This window comes from Sesamum indicum, linkage group LG10 (assembly GCF_026168435.1).
Source record: "Sesamum indicum cultivar Baizhima isolate 11 linkage group LG10, ASM2616843v1, whole genome shotgun sequence".
Lineage (NCBI taxonomy): Eukaryota > Viridiplantae > Streptophyta > Magnoliopsida > Lamiales > Pedaliaceae > Sesamum > Sesamum indicum.
The window spans coordinates 2,262,627-2,285,987 of record NC_142666.1 but is presented as its reverse complement, the minus strand read 5'-3'; the positions used below and the strand labels follow the sequence as shown (position 1 = coordinate 2,285,987).

The window sequence follows — 23,361 nt, the reverse complement described above, 5'->3', positions numbered from 1 at the left end:
TTTGAACTAGAAACCTGTACTATTATAAATGCCTTTTTTCCAATATATACGTAAAATGATGTCATAAAGTGAAATACTGATATCACCTCGCATAGTTTCATCCTTCTGAACTAATATATATCACCTGAAAGTTGTGAATTATATGAAATTGACTATGCAGTAAGGGCTTTGAGATCCCGAAATTACATAACCAGGGTATACGATCGGAATTAACGACCAATTATTTCACAGACATCCTATCATAGTAAACACGCAAACGAAACGATTAATGTTGTTTTAGTAGAACGGAATTCAAACAGGGATTTGGCCCTGTATTTCTCATCTCCGCAATGGTACATCTTGCCTCACCGAGATAATGGCAGTCCATGATTTTAATTGACCAGAACTTCACTTTAGAAACGCCCGTTAGCTTCAAGTCCTGCCAATGATGGAAAAGATCATGATTGCAGGCACAGCAAGAACAAGAATCATAGTACAATCCAGGTGTCAAACACGTGCATATGGTGGTTATTATCAATGTGAAAAAAGATGTATTGTTTCCGAGTTCTGACCCTAAGTTTCTTGAGGATTTGAATGTGTATGTTTGCCATCTAGTCCGCATGTGAGATAGCAGATGTAAATTTACCATCTTGACAAGCTAGGCAACAAAATCATTTGCAATTACAAGAAACAGCTTGAATTTCCTCATACATGGTATGATCAAACTTCTGTACCTGCATCACCTTGTAATTACCAGATAAATCGACTAACTTTAGAAGGGCACAGATGGTGGTAAGGAAAAACAAGATGGAAATTTATATTCTCATTTTCCTATTGTTTGGGGATGAAATAGTTTCCCAACCTTGTTAGCTGTGGTGGGAGGAAACTAGGATTAAAACAGATTCTTTACCACATTTTAGACAAAATATTAGTTAAAAGATAACAAGCAACAGAATTTCGTTCCATCTTCCACCAATATCCTAGCTGTAGAAACTATACAAGATTGATATCTTTAGAATTGTTTTGTTTCTTCCGCTCAACCTTCCGTACACCGTTGGCAAATCCAGTGTTTTGGTAAAGGGGAACTAGGTGGACGGGAAGATAGAAAAGACACAGAAATTTATTTTTCACTGTTAGTTTGGAAACCGGGATTGCTCATAATTATGAGTAACACTTGAGGCATAACTATATTTACATAAAATCCCTGCTCAGAAAGTGTGTGACTGATCATGTTTCCTATTTCCTCCATACACATACACAAGAAACGAAAACAACTTTGCTTCAAACAAAATGCAAAGTCAAATAGATGAGTAGCTTAAGTTGAACTTCATGTTTCTCAAACTTAAATCTACAATAAATCAAGTCAAGAACAGTTGAAACGAGCTTTTACACAGGGTTAATTCCAGATGAACTAATCGTGACAACGACAATGCGCATATGAGCTGAGTTTTTGCATCAATTCGGATTTGTTCACTTTCAAAAGAACAAAGATCGATCCGTTCTACATATTCCCATCACTATTCTCTTTCAGGCACTCCTATTTCCCTCTCCACCCACAAAAGTCACACACATCTCAAGCATAAATCAAGAGAAACAAAAATGTCAACTTGCACTATCCCCCTCCTAGAGTAGTGCTTTCTATTGTCCGTATGAAATGATACACTATGAACCACTAAACGGAAATATGACAAATCCCACTATGTAGCATGGGACAAGCTCTTATCTACATCTAGTCATATTTCTTATACTTGATTATATTGTAAAATTCTAGCCAACGAATCCAGCCAGACCTGAACCAAACCAATCGCACAAGGGTGATTTGTGCACAGGTCATGAAGAATTACTAATCACATGAGAATTACGGCGTATTAGACTTGCTATGACCAGGTCTACTTAAGAAACTTTCCCAATTATCAGTTACCACTAACAGCAAGAACTGCCAATATTAGCATACATACTGAATCAAGACAATCTTGCAGCACAAAATATTTATCACAAAGAGTGGAAATCGGGAACAATACCTGGACTGCACCTAATCTGGCACTTGCGATCGCAGCGAGCAGTAAGCCTAGCTGATAATTCCCCAAAAAAAAGTAAAAATCAGAAATCACAAGGGCAAAGAAAACCCACCAAAAATCATGAACCAAAAAGGGAAATGAGGAAGAGTAGAGAGTAATTTACGATCAGGTTGGACGCAGGCAGTAGAACAGCCGTCGTAACAGTCGGAAGCGTCGGACTTAACAGAGTCCATATTTGCTGAAATTAACAAAAGAACCATGGTTAACACTATCACCATCTTCTTCTCCATTTCTCCTCAATCCTTCCTTCCTTCAGTTTGCTGCTTCTGTATTTGTCGCAAATGCCTTTTGTAGACATACCCGACGCCGCAAGATTTGACGGCTTTTTGAAAATTTGACTGCATTAACGGGAAACCGCGGCGGACGCCGACAGCCACCAGTTCTGAACATGGTGGGACTGGGGCATTAGGAAAAGGATAATATTAAAAATAAAAATGCTTATTCCTTATTTATATATAAATATTAAAAAAGCAATTTTTTTTTAATTTATTTATTCTTTTAACAGCAAATTTTATTCTCTCCAAAAAATTAAAGTAAATATATTTCTCTTAAAAAAAAAGAAATTAAAGTAAATATATTTCAATTTATTGTTATTTGTATGTTATTATAAATAAAAATAAAAAATATGTTATCTTTCAAAATATTTATTTATTGTGAGAAAAAGAAAATACAATGAGTTTTGCCTTATATTGTGTTTGAAAATACGTATTTGTAGCTAAAATTTTCAAATTTATAATAATAAATCAGTAAAATTTTCCGTCCTGTGTGTAAATATATATTTGTTGTACTTTGATCCTTTATCTTTTGAACAAACGCATTTAATTGAAAATTTTTGCGTAATGGTCGCTCGCAGAAAATACTAATGTAATAAGAATAGAATAAAACGAAATTTTTCACAAGAAAACCACACATTCTCATTTTTCAAACCGGAGTTTGGATAATTATATATCTGATCAAATGATTTGAAACCGTTTAATTTTTATTTTAAATTATTTTTAATACCATATATATACGTAATCATTTGAAATTCTATTCTCAACTAATTCGGACAAATTTAAATCCATTCCCAAAACAAAGTCTTGGAAAGATTCAATATATACAGACCATGTTCTAAGACACAGGCGGTGTTCTGTAAAAACAATATATATATTTATATACACATACCACGTGAAAGAATAAAGTGTAATTTACTTTTTTTGTAATTTAAATTACAAGGGTTAAATTGTATTTTATTTTTTTATAGAGATTTTTTTGTATTTCTTTATTAACACAAGGGATAAATTGTATTTAATCCAATTTACAACAGAAAAATTCAATTCGATCATTGATTGGCTCGCAAGGGACTGCAATGTGTTGTACGGAAAATCTAAAAATTTACATTAAATGTTACATGACTACTATTCTATTAATTTTTTTTGTCCATTTAAATCAGTTTGAAAAAAGGGTTACCTAAATCTAGTTTCTTTGGTTTTTTTTTTTAATAGAAAATCTAATATCATTTACGATTATGGGTATATGTAAAGACCACCTAGAATTTCGGAGCTAGCATGAGAATCCCTTTTGTCTTCTTCTCTTTCCTCCTCCGCGTCCGCCTCCTTTTTGCTGCTGCCGCTGCCGCCATGGCTACTGCCACTCCGCCGCGGCAGCGGCATGTCGACGGCCACTTGATGCTCTTGATTTTCCGGCATCAGCTGGGACACCTTCTTCAATTCCTTGCCTTTTCCCCATAACACAACGTATAGTCCGCCCACGATCAGTATGGCCCCCAGCACCCTGCACCAACCATTATATTTATCGTGTAATTGATTCACATCTGAATAGTCTCGATCCAAACTAGAATGACCCAATTTGACTCCATACATTAAAAGACGAAATTATACTTTTAGTCCCATAGAATATAATGAAGTTACACACTTTTAACATTTTACTTTAGGAGATTTTCAAAATGGTATCAAAATTTAAAAAAATTAACACATTTAATCTTATATTTTATCGGTTTTCAAAGTAGTTCTAAAATTAGAAAAAACTCGACACATTTATTCCCATAAATCCTGTAAATTAAGCAGAATGCTTAATGTATTGAATTTTCTCAATTTTAAAAACTTTTTGAAAATTTTGTAATATAAGGGACTAAAAATTTTGAACCCTCTACATATTTTGAACTCGGACTAAAAGTGTAATTTTGGCAAGAAAGTAGTGATTGATACTTGGATTTAACATACATTCCAAGATGAAGCTTCTCTTCCAAGAACAAAGATCCAGCAATGGCCACAATGACAAGCATCAGCGGGTTGAATATCGACACGAACAGCGGCCCTCTCATCCGCACACACCAGGCTACCAGGGTAAACATCAGTCCTGACCCGACAACCCCCTGTCCAAATTTCAGCAAAGAAATCAGATCAACACTAAATTACCTCGTACGAACTATAAGTCTGATGATCACATGCATGCATGGATAAAGAATGTAATAAAGACACTATATATCAAAATAATTTATAACACCTACAGCAACAGCTACTGTAAGAAGCCTTATATCCCACCCAAGAATCCAGTTGCTCCAATCCCTCTCCATGCAAAGAGCAAACGCGACGCTCTGAAGCGATCCCCACACCGTCATCATGGCCGTGATGGAATAAGGGCACGGGTAGTGCTCCGAGGCCTTAGCCTGCTCAAAAAGAGATTAAAACCATGTATCGTTTTCTCCATGTTTGGAAATCAAACTATGAATGTAAGAAAAACGTTTGTTTATCAGACACCTGAACGATCAGCCAGAGTGAGTAGCAGACACAACTAGCCAGGGCTAGAAAGGCACCCAAAACGAGGTTATGACCGGGCACGTGGCTCTGCTCAGCTTGATGATGTGTCTTGGTCATTTCGAGGAGGTTTATGTTTGTGTTCCAAAGATTGAGCTCTGGGCCTTTGTATAATGTGAGGAGCATCGCTCCGCCTATGCCCATTATGGTACCAAGAACCTTTGCTTTACCTGCCGATGTGTTGAAGCCCAGTCGTTCTAACCTGAATTATTAATGTATATGTAAGAAAGTTTGAGAAAATTAATGAAAAATGATGATGATGATGAGACAAAGATTTTAATATTGTAATTGCATGCCTTAAGCAAATGGCAACGAGGAATGTAATGGCTGGAATGAGATTGGTCATGGCAGAGGCAAAAGTTGCAGAAGTGAGAGAGAGGCTCTTCAAGTATAGGTTTTGGCCCAGTGATCCCCTGTAAATTTGATCAGGAAGAACTGGTTTAGTACACAAAAAGCCCTTGAAATTAGAGAAACAATCCAAATATTAATTATCATGGATTAAAATTAAACTTATAGGAAAAAAGGAGATTATATTTTTAATCTCATATAATAGAGAATTCAACACTTTTTGTTCTTTACTTTACATTAATTTTTAAAATGGTTCCAAGGAAATCTCATCCCGTGAAGTAGAGAACTAAATTTTTTCAATTTTTTGGACCAATTTGGAAATTCTGTGAAGATAGAGACCGAATGTGTCTAATTTTTTTTTTAATTTTGAAAATTGCGTAAAATATATGACTAAATGTAATAAACTCGCCATTCTATGGGACTAAAAATATAATTTTGTCAGAATTAAAATTATACGTATTTATATTTGATAGAAATTTATATTTGTATGTGTAACCCATGAAATAAATAAATACCCTAAACTTGAAATTTAGTTTTCAAGTTAAAAAATTCGAAATTCCTGATGAAATCAACAAATTCTTGCATTATAAATTGAGGAAATTATACAAAAACTCCATCCCAAAAATTATTTTTTTATATTCAAATAATTTCATAAATTTTCTTTTCTCTATCTACAGAAGTTTCCAAAAGTTGTTTTTTTGCAGACATATATACTAAAGGTGAATTTCTCATTTAATTTCAAACAATCAACAAATGAATCACTTCAAGAAAATATGTCAAATTAAATAGGGCAAAAGACAATTTTCGTCCCACAGCTATAGGCCATTTTCGTTTTAATCCCGTAAGTATCTAGGGTTTCAATTTGGTCCCGTAAAACTGAAAAATTCGCAATTTTAGTCCAAATTTCGCCGGAAAATTTTGTGGGTCGCCTTTAAAATTGGGGGCTCGATCTTGATTGGCTGGAGAAGCTGATGTGGCGCATATGTGGCGCATACGTGGAAATTAAAAAAAAAAAACGACGAAAATCGAGCTCGCGACCGTCGGCAAAGGCGGAGGATGGCTTTCGTCAAATCTTTGCACAGAGGTGACGAGCAGGTGGTTCGTTCGGACGAAGGAGAATACGCCGGCGGAAGGTGCAGTCGCTGCGGACGACGACCGAAATCTTCAAAACGATGGATCTTTGCACCTAGTTGATGAAAATGGATGAGACTAGTCCCATTAAAACCGCAGTGAGGAGACGAATCCAATGGTACCAATCCGCGATCGTGGGTCGTCCTGTCGCCGGCGAATCGACAGTAATTGTCCGCGGCGGTCAATTTCAAAGCCCAGTCGCTGTCGTGGTGGGATCTCAAAATTGGTTGAGGGGTTTTGTTCTCCTTGATGTGGGGAATCGAATGGTATATGTGGTGGCCAGAAATTCCAAGTAACGGCGGCGGAATTGAAGAGAGAAGGTGGCGGCGACTGGCGGGCGATTTTTAATCCACATCAGTCGTTTTTTTTTTTTTTTAATTTTCACATATGCGCCACATCAGCTTCTCCAGCCAATCAGGATCGAGCCCCCAATTTTAAAAGTCACATGCATCGCATGTGACCTTTTCCGACGACCCACAAAATTTTTCGGCGAAATTTGGACTGAAATTGCGAATTTTTCAGTTTTACGGGATCAAATTGAAACCCTAGATACTTACGGGACTAAAACGAAAATGGCACCTCAATATAATTTTATATATTTCAAATTTCTTTAACTAATTTCTTAATTAAGATGAAGCCAAGCAAGATGGAGCCAAGAAAAAATTAATAAAATAAAAGTAACTATAATTAATATTTAATGGTAGATATATATATATATATGTGTGTGTGTGTGTGTGTGAGATTGTAAGAGTCACCTGTCGATCGTCACCAAAACTGCAGTTACAAAGGTACAATTTACACGGCAATAATTAAATTCCAACCACATTTCACACACTTAGCCAAATTTTTGTGGATCAACACTCTTCATCTTCAAAAGGGTCACTTTTCTATATACGAATCTGTATGTAAAGCTTTTGAGGGGTGGGGGGGGGGGGTGGGGTGGGGGTACGTAGAGAACTTACCCGAACAAACCACAAAGAAAGCCATAGAACCCTATCTTCCATGTCAACTTGGGCCTCTTTTTCCTAAACCATCAAACAAAAAGCATTCAAGAAAAGTTAATTCTATTTTGAACAGGTTTCATTTCATTTAAAATATACAAGAATCGTACGGAAAGCCGATTCTTGAATTTTCTTGCATGCAAATTAGAGAAAAAAGGGGGGGAAATTAAAACTCAACCTTTCGACAAAAAATGCAATAGGAAGAATAAAAGCAGCACCAAACATAAATCTGTAGCCCACCAAGATGGGGAGACGCATGCCGTCATTTGCAGCAAGTTTATATCCGACATTGACGACTGCGATTATGGCTTGAACCATTACCATAATCAGAGTCGGCTTCAGCCCGTGTAGATTATTGCAAATCTTTGCCCCTGCATCCATCTTTCTTTCTTCAATCTCTCTCCTCAAGACTCAGAGAGATAGAGAGAGAGTATGAAGAAGAAGAAGAAGAAGGAATTAATAATATCTTTCTTCAATCTCTCTCCCCTCAAGACTCTGATCAATCTTTAACAGAAGACACTGCGCGATCTGTGTCTGCTTTAATTATAGTCAAGAACAGAAGAATTATTCTAGAGAGAGAAGACAGTGAAGAATCAGTAGTAATTGTATGTTGCCTCAGTCTCTCCGCAAGACTGACTGATCTGCAGACAGTTCTGCATGCGTGTCTGTGTCTGTGTTCTGTGTCTTCTTTAAATACAGAGAAGAAGGGAAGAATTAATCTAGAGAGAGAGAGTGAGAGAAGAAGAAGAAAACAAGAAGGTGTATATCTAGCGTAAGTTGTTGCTTGTCATTCAAGAATAGGGATCGGGAGGGGTTTTTTCATATGAACAGGAAAAGTTCAAAGTAGGTATATACACATGCATGTATTAATAGAGAGAGAGAGAGAGAGGGATTTTGTGCTGGTCTAGTGCCGCTCTTGTTCCTCAATCTTGAAAAACAACATTTATAGAGAGAGAGAGAGAGTATTCTTGCAAAATCTGAGAGAGAGAGTGTCTGCGTGTATTCTTGCAAAGTTAGAGAGAGAGAGAAAGGCAATGTTTGGATTCATGTTTTTAATATTTTAATATTAACTTCATAATATATATATATAGTAAAAACATAATAATACGATTATGGATATTGAATAATTTATCCATATCTTATTATAATATATAGTACGTAATTCTCAACAATTCTAACTTAATTGTACATAACTATTGATAGTATTAAATTTTGTAAAAAATATTATTTGATAAAAATAAAAATAAAAATTAAAAGTTACCCGTTGACTCTTTTTTTTTTTATATATATTTGATGTGGGATTAAGAAGAAGTGCTAGGAAAATATAAAAAATGCCCTTCATTAAGGCCGTTTTAGTCATTTAAGCAAGGATCCGCGCATTTTCCATCGGTTGGATCGAAAGGACCGGACCCGGGTCTGTCTGCCCTTAAAGACCCGGACAATTGTAGCCGTCCAATTATGGACGCCGGCCAGTAGGATGTGACCACGTGGCTGGTCAATGCTACCTTGTTGTACCCTATATATAGACCCAAAACGCCGCAATTAAAGGTAACTGTTCTACATTTATTGAGATCGAACCTTGTGATCGCACACTTTTCTCTCGATCAACCTAACTTGAGTGTCGGAGGGTCATTGTCGAGGACGTGACCGACGAGCTCATTGTTCTTGTCTTATTCTCAGGGAACTCAAAATCTGATCTCGGAGGAGTTAGCTATCTGTGACGAGTTCGTGTCTCGAGATCGTTGAATTCGAGCCGGATCAATATTTTTTGTGTAGGAAATAGTTCTGCTTTTTTTTTTTTCTTTCTTTTTATTTGGTAAATTTGCATAATCCTAAAATATTTTTAAATACTCACTAATTAACCTTTTTCATTAAAATCTTGATAATAAATTAAAATTCCTCATTATAAATAGTAATTATTTCAAACAATGTGAACCTTAGAATTGCGTACGTCGTTTGAGTCCTAATGAAACTTATGACGTTAGCACTTGCATACATATGAGGTCAAAATTGTTGACCTTAGTTGGTATTAATTGTGTAAGATTTCTGTGAACCAAAACCCTAAATCATGTGATTTTTTTAAAAAAATTGTCCCTTGATTTCAACACATTTTCTTGATGATTGACAGATCTTCTGTTGGAAATAAATTTTAAAATTTTCATATTTTTTAAAATACTGTCATTATTTTATTATTTCATAATTTTCAATAATGACCCATTATGTTGCGAGTTGATTATCGTATTCATTATATGATCATTGGACTTTTAATATTTATTTTATGACCCGTCACTAGAAAAAATATAATTTTTCACTATGGTTAATAACCATGATAATAAAAGGTTATAGTGGATACTTATTAATCACGATTGCTCAATAGCCATTGGCATTATTTCTACAAACAAGGCCAGAACATTTACTATAGTTAAAAAATTATAACAAATATTTTGATCATAAAAAAATCTATGGTGATTGTTGGTCAAAAGTTAGTTTTTGTATCGATTTTGTTTGATTATAGTAGATAGTATTGTTCTATTATGATATTTAAGTCCTAGTAATTTATAGCATGGGGAATAATTATTTTTTTTTTCTGTAGTGCCTCTTATCGCGATTTATGATTTGATTTGTAATCATATTTATTTTCAATTTATAATATGATTTAATAGGGCCATTATTTCATATATATATATATATATGTCATATATTTTAATCTATATAAAGAGGTCATTTGAGGTGTTTGGAAAAGTAAGACGACTAGATACTTTATTCTTATTCTTACAAGTATTTGAGTATTTTGGTAATGTGACTGTTGATTGATTGGTCTCTTTATGGTTGTGCATATGGGATGAGACATTGTTGAAAACTAATATGATTCTACCGCGAAGTTATGGTTACCCATTAATACTTACACGTAAGGAGACAAGAATGATTTTGGGACAACGACAAATATCCATATGTGCAACTATTCTAATTATCAAGATTTGTGACATTACTATATGAATTCTGATAATTTATTGTATTGATATTTATATTTGAGAGAATATAAATACGAATGACACAATATCCACAATACTTTCTGCTGGCATCGAGCTCATATGATGTGAAAAATAATAGGATAAAGCTTATACCTAGTAAACATTTGTAAGAATTTTAGGGATATCTGAACATCCACTAACCAATTTTCGATTTTCTTAAAATCTGCTCTCTAGCACTCTTTTCGATATTTTTGACATTCTCTACACGATATTAAGCTTGTTACGTTTATGTTTTTATTTAAATTATCTTATTTTACTCTTTAAAATACCTTATTAATTTAAATATCAAAATCCATAAAAAAATCCTTCGATCTGTATGGTACTACGTACGAATGGGATTCCATAACCAATAGAAATGTGATGGTTCACCAATTATCCTCTTTTCAATTATAAAAGAATAATATGAATTCCATAAATATAAAATGGATTATTATAAACTCAAAACATACAATTAAAATAAAATAAAATGAAATGAAACTTTGGAATTAGAGAGCATAAGTAGAAAATTAAGGAGTAAAAGATAAAGGCCGAAAATAGGTATGGAAAAACTGACGGCCGTGCATCTCATGATCGAACCATTCAATCACGAGATGATAAAGCTCCGCCACACAATTTCCATCCGGAACTTTTATCTTTTTCTTTTTTTTCAGAATTAATTAATTTATTGAACCCATTCTTTTTAATTTATTACGTATTTTCTTTTTTTAAATAAAGAAGGATTAATCCAACATAGACCTTATTTGAAAATGATGAATTATATTTTCTCCAAAAATAATATTATAAAATTACACTTACACACCATTCGAGAGTTCATTGTTTATGTATACCCGACTCCCTTACACTAGGGTTTGAATGAAAAATGTCAATATTAAAAAAAGATTATAATAAATATTTAATTTTATCCATTATTTAATTTTATGTAATAATTTTTTACTAATAAGGCGAAAAATATAATAATATTAACATCACTTTATATATATAGATATATAAATATATAACATTTATTTCTTTATTGGATGGCTAACATTTGTCCCAAAATCTGTCCCAAATTGGAAAGGTTTTGGGACGACGTCAGACGGATTTGGGACGAAAAGTTTGCTCTAGTACTCACTGTCCCAAAATAACAAGGTCATCCCAAAAAGGAACAAAAAATAGTAACTGTTTGAAACCATCCCAAATGTTGCTAATTTTAAATTTTAATATTTTTGTTTTGAAAATAGAATTGTGAATTATACATTGAATTTAAATTATTTTGGCTAATTTTAATTTCTTTCTTATAAAAATATTGTCTTCAATCATAATTTTAATACAGTAAAATTTCCTCTAACAAAAAATATAAAAATAAAAAAAGAAAATTATTTCTTTAAAGGTTAACTAAAAAAAGGGATGATATTCGGGATGACACTCTGTCCCAAATAAAAAAGAAAATACGTTCGAAACGCCGTCCCAAAAATTGTTCAAAAAATACTACGTCCGATTTAAAAGTTAAGTCCCAAACCATCTGTAAGTATGTTCCAAATTTATATTTTACTTATTCAACTCAAATAAAAAAAGAAAATATGTCCCACAAGTTATTCTAGACACCATCCCAAACCATCCATGAGGCTGTCCCAAATTTGTAGTTCAATTATTCGTACTTTGGGTGGATTTTGGAACGGTTTTTATAGCTTGTCCCAAATTTCATCCTAAATTGTAGGACAACTTCAACAAATTGTCCCAAAATCATCCGAAATATTTTTCGACGAGTGTTTTCAGATGGATATTGTGGCGTCCCAAACCTAATAAGATTTTTTCTTTTTGTAGTGAGTATAAAAATATATATGAGAACATTAAATGGGGGGCAAAACTGAAAAATTATGTCAGTTTCTTTTGTTGAAATTATCAGTTTTTGTCTAAATCTTGACGAAAGGGGGTTATGTAAAAAAAAAAAAAAGAATTTCTGAAAAAGTGTAAGTCCAATTTCAAAACTTCTTTTGAAAAAATTAGGACCTTCATAAGACATGCAAGTTAGGTAAACATGGAGAATCCCAACATTGAATTGGACTATGTGTAGCTAAATTTGTCTTTGATTTAAAACTTTATTAATAATTAAGAAAGAAATGATTTTCCGTCTCTAAATTTGTCTCTAGATTTCTTTTTAAGGTTTTTAGACTTTATCTTTTTTGCAGTAAATAATGAAAATTACTATTACAACAAAGCAAGATATAGTTAGTAGTTATCCAAATTCAAAAATTGATGCGATCAACATTATTTTTCTTTTATATATATAAGTCAAAATCGAATACTTTACAACTTAAATACTCATAGTATTGAACAAATACGACGTCCACACTATATATGTTAAAGTACAAAAATACACTTCGATCTTAAAAGACTTAGCTGTTTCCAAACAAAGATAGGTCGATTACTAGTCTAACCCAATGATGTCACCATTGTGATTAGCTGTTCGAGTTATTGAGAATCCACGGCTAACAATGAAGAATATAAATTGACGTAACGTATTAAATGACCACCAACTATCAGTATCCCTCACCCCACCATTCTCGGAGAAAAATTGTATTTTGGTCTCATAAGATAAATGGTGTTACATTTTTTATCTCACACCTCATGAGTTACTATATTTGGTCTCATGTGTTACATTTTGATCATTTTTTTTAATTATACACCAATCACAACATAAGTGTATTACATTAGTCATATAATTAGTTCAAATTTGACCAAACACGACCTAGGTTAGAATTTTCCAATAGGGAATTAATGCTGGTTTTTTTTGTTCTTTCAACTTGAAAGTTAATTGATTCTTGTATTTTTTATAAATTAGTTCTGTAATACTCTCATTATTAAATTGGGCACATGAGAAATTTAGTAACTTCAAATGGGTGAAATGCATTTTGCCCCATTTGTTATTTTTAATGTTAAAAAAATTCCCCTATAATAAAATAATTGCAAAAAATCCCTTATGATACAAAAAATGTAGAATAAAACCCCTCTTGGATAAAAGTGGCGTAGACGTGCCTGTTATGCAACTATTTTACCTCATTTTGTCTATTAAATGAAATAATTGCCCCCTTATTTAATACAATATTTATTAATAGTTTTATATGTATAATAAATATTATTTATTTTATATTTTAAATATTTGTACATATGAAACAAATATAAGTGGGTGCAGCATTCAAATGGACGACGGAGTTGCGGCGGCGGTGTAAGGGATTTGTTTGTTGAAATTGGTTGGGGGTGGGGCAAAGTTGGTGGGCAGGGGTCTTAGGTGGTCGTTTTGCTGAAACTATTTGGGTTGGTTGGGGGAGGGGGGAAGAAGATGGCACTGGGGGCGAAGAGGGGGAGGCAAAGGTGGTAAGGTGGACGCCGAAGTAGGGGGGAGATGGGGGTGGTGGCTGCAGCCAAGGGGCAGGAAGGGGGCGCGGTGTATTGGTTGTGGAAGGGGAGAAGGTGGATTTGCTTGGCTGCCAGTGTCCTCCGCCGAAGGTGGGGGTGGGGATGTATATTCTATTAAATATATATTTATATATTATTATTGAATATATATTTACTTATAAATATATAATTTGATAAGACAAAAAATATAAATTGCTATCAATAGAATCTGACCATTGATTTTTTAATCATGTAAAATCTAACTGTTTATAAATAAAGGTATAAATGTAATTATTTAACTAAAAATTTGAAAAAAAATAATAAATCGGAGTGTGTACCACATTTTTATATATAAGGGGATTGATTGCTATATTTTTTAAATTACGAGATCTTATGCTATTATTTTTTTATTATAAAAGTTGTTTTTTTTTAACATTAAGAATAACAGGGGGGTAAATGCTTTGAACCCAACTTCAAATTATTGAAGAAATAGTGCCTCTGCAATACTCTCGTCTTTCAAGAACACACAGTAAAAATATAGGAACATCAACCTGGGAAAAAACAAGTCTCTCGTACCGTGGATATGAACATAAACAAACGTTTGTCCAGGGCAGGACAGAAAACAGAGACATGGACTAAGTTTCACACCTTTGACAGACACATGGATTCGACGTTCTTGAAGGCATTAATAACCTTAGAAGCATTTATGATGAACGATGGCAGGGCCGGACTCCTCGTACTCGGATTTGGTTATCCACATCTGCAGCATGTTCATGTAATGAATGGGTCAATCATATCGTCGAGGTTTTCAGTTGAAACATAGAGAAAGACTAAATTCTTTGAAGCAAATTGTGTGATCATTGTAGTTTTACCTGCTGAAATGTGCTAAGAGAAGCTAGAATTGATCCCCCGATCCAAACGCTGTATTTTCGTTCCGGAGGCGCCACCACCTTGATCTTCATGCTGGTCGGAGCGAGTGCGTTGATTTCCTTCCCCATACGGTCGGCGATTCCAGGGAACATGGTGGATCCCCCGCTCAGCACAATGTTAGAGTAGAGATCCTTCCTGATATCAACGTCGCTCTTCATGATTGAACTATAGATCGTTTTGTGGACTCCGGGTAATTCCATTCCGAGGAACGATGGCTGGAACAAGACCTCCGCACAACGGAACCTCTCCGACCCAATGGTGATGACCTGTCCGTCTGGCAACTCGTAGCTCTTCTCCAGGGTGGAGCTGCTCCTAGCGATCTCCATCTCCTGCTCATAGTCGAGGGCTACGTAACCGAGCTTCTCCTTCAAGTCACGCACAATTTCTCGCTCCGCCGCAGTGGAGAAATTGTACCCTCTTTCCCTAAGGATTGTTATTAGATACTCCGTCAGATCACGTCCAGCGAGGTCCAATCGGAGGATGGCATGGGGAAGGGCGTATCCTTCATAAATTGGCACCGTGTGGCTTACACCGTCGCCAGAGTCCAAGACGATCCATTTATAAAAGCAAGAAAGCATAGCCAAGAATATATTACGCAAACGAACAATTTACCCCTCATGAAGAAAAAAATCAACAATTTGCCTCCCTATCTATTTTAAAATAGAACAATTTACCACCTATCTAAGTGATAAATTGTTTCGTCTAGAAAAACACCGATAATGTTTTACTTCCTTATTTTTTTTTAATTTTTTGTGCATAGGGGTGTTATGCACACACCCAATATCGCGGGGGCTGCTTGTATTTTTTTTTTATAAAGGGACGGAAGGAAATAAAGCTTAGTTGGAACACAAACCTGTTGTCCGACCACTAGCATAAAGAGACAACACGGCCTGGATGTTAACATACATCGCAGGGACACTAAAGTTTTCAAACATGATTTGTGTCATCTTCTCACGGTTAGCCTTTGGGTTCAGTGGCGCTTCGGTGAGTAGAACAGGGTGGTCTTCGGGCGCAACACGGAGCTCGTTGTAGAATGTGTGGTGCCAAATCTTCTCCATGTCGTCCCAATTGTTGACAATTCAATGGGGTATTTGATGACGAGCATGCCTCTTTTCGACTGAGCTTCATCGCCAATGTAGGCGTCCTTCTGGCCCATCCCAACCATCACGCCAGTGTATTTGGGTACACCTATGACACTGGGAAACACAGCCCTTGGAGCATCGTCCCCTGCAAATCCAGCCTGCATTGGAATAACAGAGGACAAGGGACAGCAGAAGTTGAGGTTTATGTTTTGTCTTGTCTTGGTGAGGGACAAACTTCAATGGTGAACACAAACCTTAACCATTCCAGTTCCATTGTCGCAGACAATCGGCTGTATATCCTCGACATCAGCCATTTCTAGCAACACAGAACAACAAGAAAGGGTGACTCAGAGCCGCCAACACAAACGTACGACTTTCAGACCAGTGAAAAATAACATTAATCTTGACTAACTTAGACGTACAGCCAGATATCTGCTCAAAAGATTTACAGAAATTACACAGTATGCTAACAGAATACATAAAGGGAACAAACTATATATACATACTCGCAGATAGTTGGACTTTACAATCACTTAAGATTTACAGACATTATTCCGAGAAAAATTCGATCTAGTCAAGCGAAAAGCAACTCAATCTTCAGTCCGGTATCATTAAAACACAGACACTGCCCTAATCATATATAGATGTGTAACTATAAACAGAAAAACACATAAAATTAAGAACATACACAACGCAAAATTTTCTTACAAGAGAAAATAAAAAAACCCCCAAATTAAAACACAAAAACATTCGTTATCAACTCGAAACGTACAAATAAACAAACCCCAATTTCGATCGAAGTAAAGAATCCTTCAAACTCAAGAATCAACCATGGAGACAGGTACGAAAACGAGTGTAAACAACGTTCGGACTTCGATCGACTTAGAAACACGCACATATCATCACGAGCTACATGTGATCACCAAAAGCTAACGTTATTATTACCAGAAAGCAACATGAAAGAGTTGGTAAGAGTACCCGTTGATGGTGAGAGAAAGGGGAGAGTAATTTGTTTGGCAGTTCTGTTGGTATGGACACTGAAGACGAATAGGGTAGTACGGAAACTCTGAATGGGTATGGTAAGAACATTCAGTGAGTAGAAAATCTGCAACTGGAAACCATATCATAATATTTTTTCCATGTTCCTCCGCTGTCAATTTTGAGAACTCACAGAGTAGTTAACGAAAAATTATTACTCGAATTAGATTTGATTGAATCAAATAAATTAAAATTTGCTATGTCATCAAACATTATTTTTAAATGGTACATCCATTACATAATAAATATAGTACACGTACCATATAATTCATTTAAGTTTACACGAGTTAGATCCAAACTAAAATTTCCATAGACCACATCCGCCCTCTGAAATTCCAGTTCGGACAAACCTAACTCTTTTTCGTTATAATTTAGACAAAAAGTCCTGATGTTAGAAAAAATATTACATACCTCTCTTTTAATATTCTCATGTAATAATTTTATACTTATACGGATAATAAAAATTACTAATGTTGACCTTACTTTATACATATATTGCATTTATCCCGTTATAAGCATAAAAATATATATAAAAAATTAAATAAGAGGCAAAAATATTTATTATTGATGTTAATATTTTTCTTTCAAATCTTGACTGAAGGTGATCAACTGTAAATGAAAAAATTAGAAAGGGTGTAAGTGTAATTTTTTTTCTTTAAAAAAGTGTAATTTCACATTTTAGATGGGGTGTAAGTGTAATTAATCACATTTATTAAGATAAATTACAATGATTATTTTTAGATTTGACATAATTACAGTCTAACAATTAATTCAATTCATTAATCTCCATTATATTTTTATCCATTTTTTTATGAATTAACCAAAATGCATTTCTGAATTATGGTCAAACTTGTTTTTTGAAATTTTCTTAAACTTTTTTTATGGATTAAGTAGATAATATTTTTATACTCTTTAAAAAAAAAAATTCATCCACCTTGTTTGATCTTTTTATAATTTTTAAAAAAAGACTACAACAAGAGTAAAATTGTTATTTCAAATCTGTATTCAAGAATTATATATGATTTCTTCAAACATCATAAAGACATTTATAATTATTCAAATAACGAGAGTGTATTCGAAATTATGCTATTAGGTAATTATAATCTATACTAATATAAAAAAACCTTTTTATCGTACCAACTTTTGAATACTCAAATTTATCTTTTAACTCATTTTGTATCTTAAAAAAGATTTGGTCATAATAGTAATTTCTATATTTTCAATAATATCATAATTTAATTTTTTTTCTCTCTCAACCCACTACTCCATATTTCTTTCTCATCTCTTCGTTTTTTCCCCTTACAAACTTCTAAATTTTAATAAATCAATAATTATAATTTTTTTCCTCACAATCTTTCATATTTTCGATAAATCCATAACTATAATTTATTTATTTTTTTCTCACCTTACCCCACGTTTCTTTCTTTTCACAATTTTTTTTCTTTATCTCCCCACCTCACACAACATTTGCATCTTTTCATGTTTTGTTTTCATTTCATCTCACATTATGGTTCTTTTTATATATTTGTAGAGACCGTTTGCAACAACAACTAATTTAACAAAAAAAAAAAAAAGAAAGTCAATAGTCACTCATAGGTCCTCATCACGAAGATCATAATCGCCCATCCATAGGCCGCCGCATTGGCCTTTACTGATATGGAATTAAGAAAAATACGAGGTGTTATTTAAGGATTCAATAAATGATAGTACTTTTATTTCATTAGATGATTGGTTCATGTTTTATTTTTTAAAAATAAATGTATATGACAATTGTTCATATATTTAATACATAAAGCATTTAGTATTTTATGAATCTAACTGTTAATTAATTTTAAATTATATATTAAAAAATAAATTATAAATAAAACACTTATCTACACTCCTATTTATAAGAGTTGGGGTAAGAAAAAAAAAATGAGAAGGCTGTTGAGCATAATTTAGATATGCCTTGGTTCCTTGAGAAGTCCACTTTTTGGGGATGTGGTTGGTCCAATTGTGTGTTATGTTATTTGTATCTCTTGTTGATATGTTTTTCGATTGGCATGTCATTTGAAGTGTGAATGAGTTGTTGATGTGTCGGTTTAGTTGGTTAGGCCAATGACGGTTTGAATTTGAATATTTTTTTTTTTATAATAATCACGCACCCATGTACACATCTAATGTTTGAACATAAGACATTCCATAAGGAAGTATTGTGCTTAAATCATTAGGTTGTTTCGCTTCCCCCTACAAATGGCTTCAAAATTGAACGTGGACTAACTTCTAGGTTTCAGTTGGCATATTATTTTAAGTGTGGAGGTGTTGATGTGTTGGTTGGGCCAAAGACGGCTTGGAGTTATTTTATTATTTTGCACAATCACATACCTAACACACGCACACATCCAAGATTCGAACATGAGACCTCCCATAAAGAAGTCTTGTGCGAACCATTAGGTTATTCTCTCTTCCCCTGAAATGGCTTGAAATTAAACTTGGATTAGCTTGAATCTTGTCAATAAGTTTCAATTGGTGTCTTTGGCCCATCGGGTTTAGTGTGTATAATCAGTTAATTTTTTATTTTAATTGGGTCTGAATTTTAAGTCAATCAAACTGATTATTTACTTTGAATTCTTAAAAAATTTGAAACCCATGATACCAACTAGTGAAGTAAAAACAAATAATTTTAGCCAAATACCCACTTAATATAAACCAAAAACTTTTTTATTATTAGAACTAAAAACAAATTAATATGAAAAATTCACAAAAAGCATAGTGAAGTAAAAAGAGTAAATGTCGAGAAAGCCCCTGGATCCACTTGGCGCCTTTTAGAGATTTCTAATTTTCAGTTATTAAAATGAAACCAGTCAAGGGCAGCGCGTAGCATACGCACCCGGCGCACGTTACTTGAGGCAACCAGATCCCCAACCAAACCCCTCTCTCTATAGTCTAATTTATCTTTCCGCTTCCTCCTCGCTGCTCCCTCTACCTCCGCCACCTCGCTTCCTCCGGTGAGTTACTCTGATTTTGCATTTCTCTTTTGGATCCATTTCCCATTCATCTTTTTCTTCGATCTCCATTCTAGGGTTTCGTTTTACGTATTTATGCTGCGTGCTTATTTTTCCTCGGTTTGATAAGTGGACTTATTGGATTCGCTTTGTTTTGCAGGTTGCTTCGCTTGATTGTTAGATTTAACTATGTAAGTATTGTTTTTTGTTTTCGTTCAGAATAAATGCGTTTTCTTCAGGTGTATTTATTTATATTTTGGATCAGTGAGTGACTGTGGTTTTGAAACTAAATATAGTGGTATTCGGTCTAATCTGTAGGGCTTAAGCATTTTTTGGGATTCCGTATGGATGCGACCCGATGAGATTATAGAAAATGCTTGGAATTCCTTGAGTGAAGAGTTATAGTTAGGACTTACATTGCTTGTTTCCAGATTTTGGATGTAATTACTAGTTGCAGAAAAAGACTTAATCTATAGGGTGGTTTCTGCGACATCAATATGATTAATAACAACAAGAATTGGGCTTCTTTAAAGAGGCGTAATCTATTCTAAGAACAAATGAAATTATCTTTAGTGTTCTAGAGAAAACACACTTTGGGCAAATGGGGTGATTTATTGCTACCAGTCGTGCAGTTTCTCAGAATTTGTGTGTTTGAGCTGTATGTAAGACTTAGTCTCCTAACCGGTTGTTTGAAAATGCTTGTAATTTAGGGCCGACGATGAGCCTGTAGATCCGAAGAGGGAACTCGAAGACCGTTGCAAGGCACCATGCACACGGCCACTTAAAGAATATCAGGTGATTTATATTTGAATGAATTGATTGTTATCTGATGTTTAGTACGTTTCACTAGATTTTTAGTTCCTTATATCGCTTTTTTCGTAATGCATAATTCATTGAATTAGTTATGTAATGATTGTTTTCCATTTTTGTTGAGCTTATTTTTCTATGATCTTTTTAGGCTTATGCCTATATGGTGGGGGTGTACAGGAGCAGCAATTTGTCCCTTCTGAATATGCACATTACTTAGGAAACATAATAATTGTTAATTTTTTTGGCTAGTTTGAATTACTTTTCTCCATCATATGCTATAAATATAATATATTAATATATTTAGAGTCCGTTCAACTCTTGGTTTTTGAAAATTATAATTTGCATATGTGAATGTTAGTTGTGTATTCACCATGATCATTTAATTTTTTCTCAGAGTTACTATCTTGTATGTTCAAAGTGCATACTACAGGGATATAACATTTTTCATTATTTGAAATAGGTTATTGATAGAAACTTATTGTTCTCTATTCAGAATATATATATATATATAGTTTCATGTGGTGTTCGGAAATGGCCAACTTTTAATTTTCTTTCTGTCGTGTATTGTTATTTGTTTTTTAAAAATTGTTTTGAATGCTAATCTGTCACATAAGTTCTTTTATATCTTATCAGCCTCTTTGTCATGCATTGGTTATAGTTAGAATCATGTTTTGAAAAGAAAGAAACGGCTTCTGCAGAGAGGCGGGTGTTTATACAGACCCCCACCAGAGGTTTTTCCAAGCTTCAACCTGGGGTGGGGTGTTATACCTTTGGATTCTTATTCTCAATGTTTTAAAACCCGGACTGGTCATCAGACCAGAAAATTCAGTGGGTTACTGGTCGTTGGTTCAACTATTGGTCCAACTGTGGTCGAACCGGTGACATCATATATATGTAATAAATAATTATAAAATAAATAAAAATTAACTTTAATATTTAAATAATATAAATATATTGAAATATTTTGTGTTTTAAATATTTTCCTCTTTACAATTAATATTTTTAATAATATATGCTTATAATTAAGTAACATAAAATAGATATGTAATAACCTAATACGATAAATGTAGTATAAAAATACAAAAAATTCAAATAATAAAAGTCAAGCCACACCCAAAATGAAGAAATGGGAAGAAAATTAGGATTTAAGCCTATTTTTAAAACAAGCCAAGACCCGGCCGCTTCACTGGTTCGGCCGTCCGACCACCGGGTCGGCCGGTTCTCTAAAAAACACGGTTTTTGGCTTCCACCGGCTTTTGTCTTTCACCCATCCATTTTATAGCCCGGTAAACGGTTCGGGCGGTTCGACCAGGCGGTCTAGTTGGGCTTTAAAACACTTCTTATTCTATAAAAGCGAAAGTAAGAACTCATATTGTATGATTTACTTCCGCGATTACTTTTGTTGTGTTCTGACTACCTCTTGATTATCTATCACTCTTATGATGTTTTCCCCCAGCTTTTATCCTATACTCTCTGTAAAGCACCCTGTTGTTCTCACTTGTGCTTGTGTTAATTTTTTGGCAAGTGAAAAATTGTTTCCTTGCTGATAAACTTTCGACCCCAGATGAATGGTATGAAATCACCAAGTTTTTACAAAAATCGCTTAGGTTGCATTTGGACGGAAGGATTTTTGAGGGAAAAATTTGAAATAAGAATTCAATGCCTCCATATTAAATGGATTTGATATTTATTACAATGCCACAACATATAGTTCAAAATGAAAGTTCCAAGGATTTCAAATCTTTTGTGGCATGAATTTATCCAAGCAAGTTTGATGGATTTGTTATTAAGGATTTTTAAAATTCTTAGATCCAAAATCCGTTGATCCAAACACAATCACAATAATAGATACTCTAAAACCTGGAGAGCAAGTTCAAAGTAGTATGTATTGCAATGGTACTAGTTATCTTTGACCATTTGGTCTCTGGCTATTACTATTAAGGCACACCTCCTCCAATATGCCATCTAATATCCTTTTCTTTTTCTTTCCTTTATTTGCCTTTCTGTTTGCAGTTCTCTTATGTTATATCCCTCTTTCTAATCCTTTTGTGTTAAATTTATAACAGTGATGATTTGACAGAGAATTGATTGCAATTTAAGAACCTGTTGAGGAGGTTGATAAGAATCTTTTAATATTTTATTGAGGTAGCGGGCAGCTTGAGCTTTTTCTTAATGAGTTGCTGTGCATCAATTTCAGAGAATTCCTGCCTGTTTCCTTTCAGTGGCTTGTGTGCTTCACTCATAATAAACCAGTTTAGATGCATTCACTGTATGGATTATACTTGATTATGCTAGGAAATCAACAAAATAGATTGCATAATATGAAAATTCTAATATTCTTTTTTTCTGACAGGCATGTTCTAAGAGAATTGAGGGTGATGATTCTGGGCACAAGCACTGTACCGGACAATACTTTGACTATTGGCGCTGTGTTGACAAATGTGTAAGCTCCATTTCTCCACTTTACCTTCTTTGTTTGTGTTCCTTTTATATTGTCAATTCCTCATTGTCGGTGCTGATTTACTGTTGAATTTTCTTGCATGCAGGTTGCCACTAAGCTATTCACTCATCTTAAATAACAGAACAGGACGTGGTTTGTATAATAGAGCCTGATTATGCTCTTTTCTTTTTAAAAGACGTAGGAATTTGATTTTGTTATTGCTACAAGCTACTGATGCTTTTTGCGCCCAACTCCTTAGCTCCATGGAATTTTGAGGCAAGGAGGCTTCTTGGATCAATAAAATGAGAATTGTGGAA

At 34.1% G+C, this 23,361-nt stretch overlaps 3 protein-coding genes and 1 long non-coding RNA gene across 6 annotated transcripts; 1 reads left to right on the top strand and 3 right to left on the bottom strand.

The window, feature by feature from the left end:
• LOC110012707 (uncharacterized) lies at positions 1–704 on the bottom strand. Its single transcript, XR_002287914.2, has 2 exons — positions 552–704; positions 1–418 (listed from the first exon to the last, which is right to left on the bottom strand). It is a non-coding gene; the product is annotated as an uncharacterized LOC110012707 (long non-coding RNA).
• A 2,681-nt stretch (positions 705–3,385) lies between these two features.
• Positions 3,386–8,255, bottom strand: LOC105172817 (WAT1-related protein At1g68170). 2 transcript variants are annotated; one of them, XM_020697417.2, is made up of 7 exons: positions 7,532–8,255; positions 7,315–7,377; positions 5,170–5,286; positions 4,817–5,075; positions 4,567–4,725; positions 4,280–4,431; positions 3,386–3,830 (listed from the first exon to the last, which is right to left on the bottom strand). In XM_020697417.2, exons 1-7 carry the CDS (start codon positions 7,732–7,734, stop codon positions 3,563–3,565), a joined length of 1,221 nt encoding a protein of 406 aa, XP_020553076.2. In that variant the 5' UTR covers positions 7,735–8,255; the 3' UTR covers positions 3,386–3,562. The 2 variants fall into 2 exon arrangements, with proteins under 2 accessions (XP_020553076.2, XP_088742152.1); XM_088886026.1 differs by having other exon boundaries at positions 7,594–8,255.
• Positions 8,256–14,217: 5,962 nt separating this feature from the next.
• LOC105172585 (actin-2-like) lies at positions 14,218–16,909 on the bottom strand. 2 transcript variants are annotated; one of them, XM_088885790.1, is made up of 5 exons: positions 16,718–16,909; positions 16,027–16,088; positions 15,544–15,930; positions 14,633–15,246; positions 14,218–14,520 (listed from the first exon to the last, which is right to left on the bottom strand). In XM_088885790.1, exons 3-5 carry the CDS (start codon positions 15,746–15,748, stop codon positions 14,455–14,457), a joined length of 885 nt encoding a protein of 294 aa, XP_088741916.1. In that variant the 5' UTR covers positions 15,749–15,930; positions 16,027–16,088; positions 16,718–16,909; the 3' UTR covers positions 14,218–14,454. The 2 variants fall into 2 exon arrangements, with proteins under 2 accessions (XP_088741916.1, XP_088741917.1); XM_088885791.1 differs by lacking the exons at positions 16,027–16,088; positions 16,718–16,909 and having other exon boundaries at positions 15,544–15,936.
• Positions 16,910–19,657: 2,748 nt separating this feature from the next.
• LOC110012682 (cytochrome b-c1 complex subunit 6-1, mitochondrial-like) lies at positions 19,658–23,361 on the top strand. Its single transcript, XM_088885628.1, has 5 exons — positions 19,658–19,797; positions 19,955–19,985; positions 20,505–20,589; positions 22,958–23,047; positions 23,151–23,361. Coding segments are annotated over exons 2-5 (210 nt in total). The 5' UTR covers positions 19,658–19,797; positions 19,955–19,983; the 3' UTR covers positions 23,184–23,361.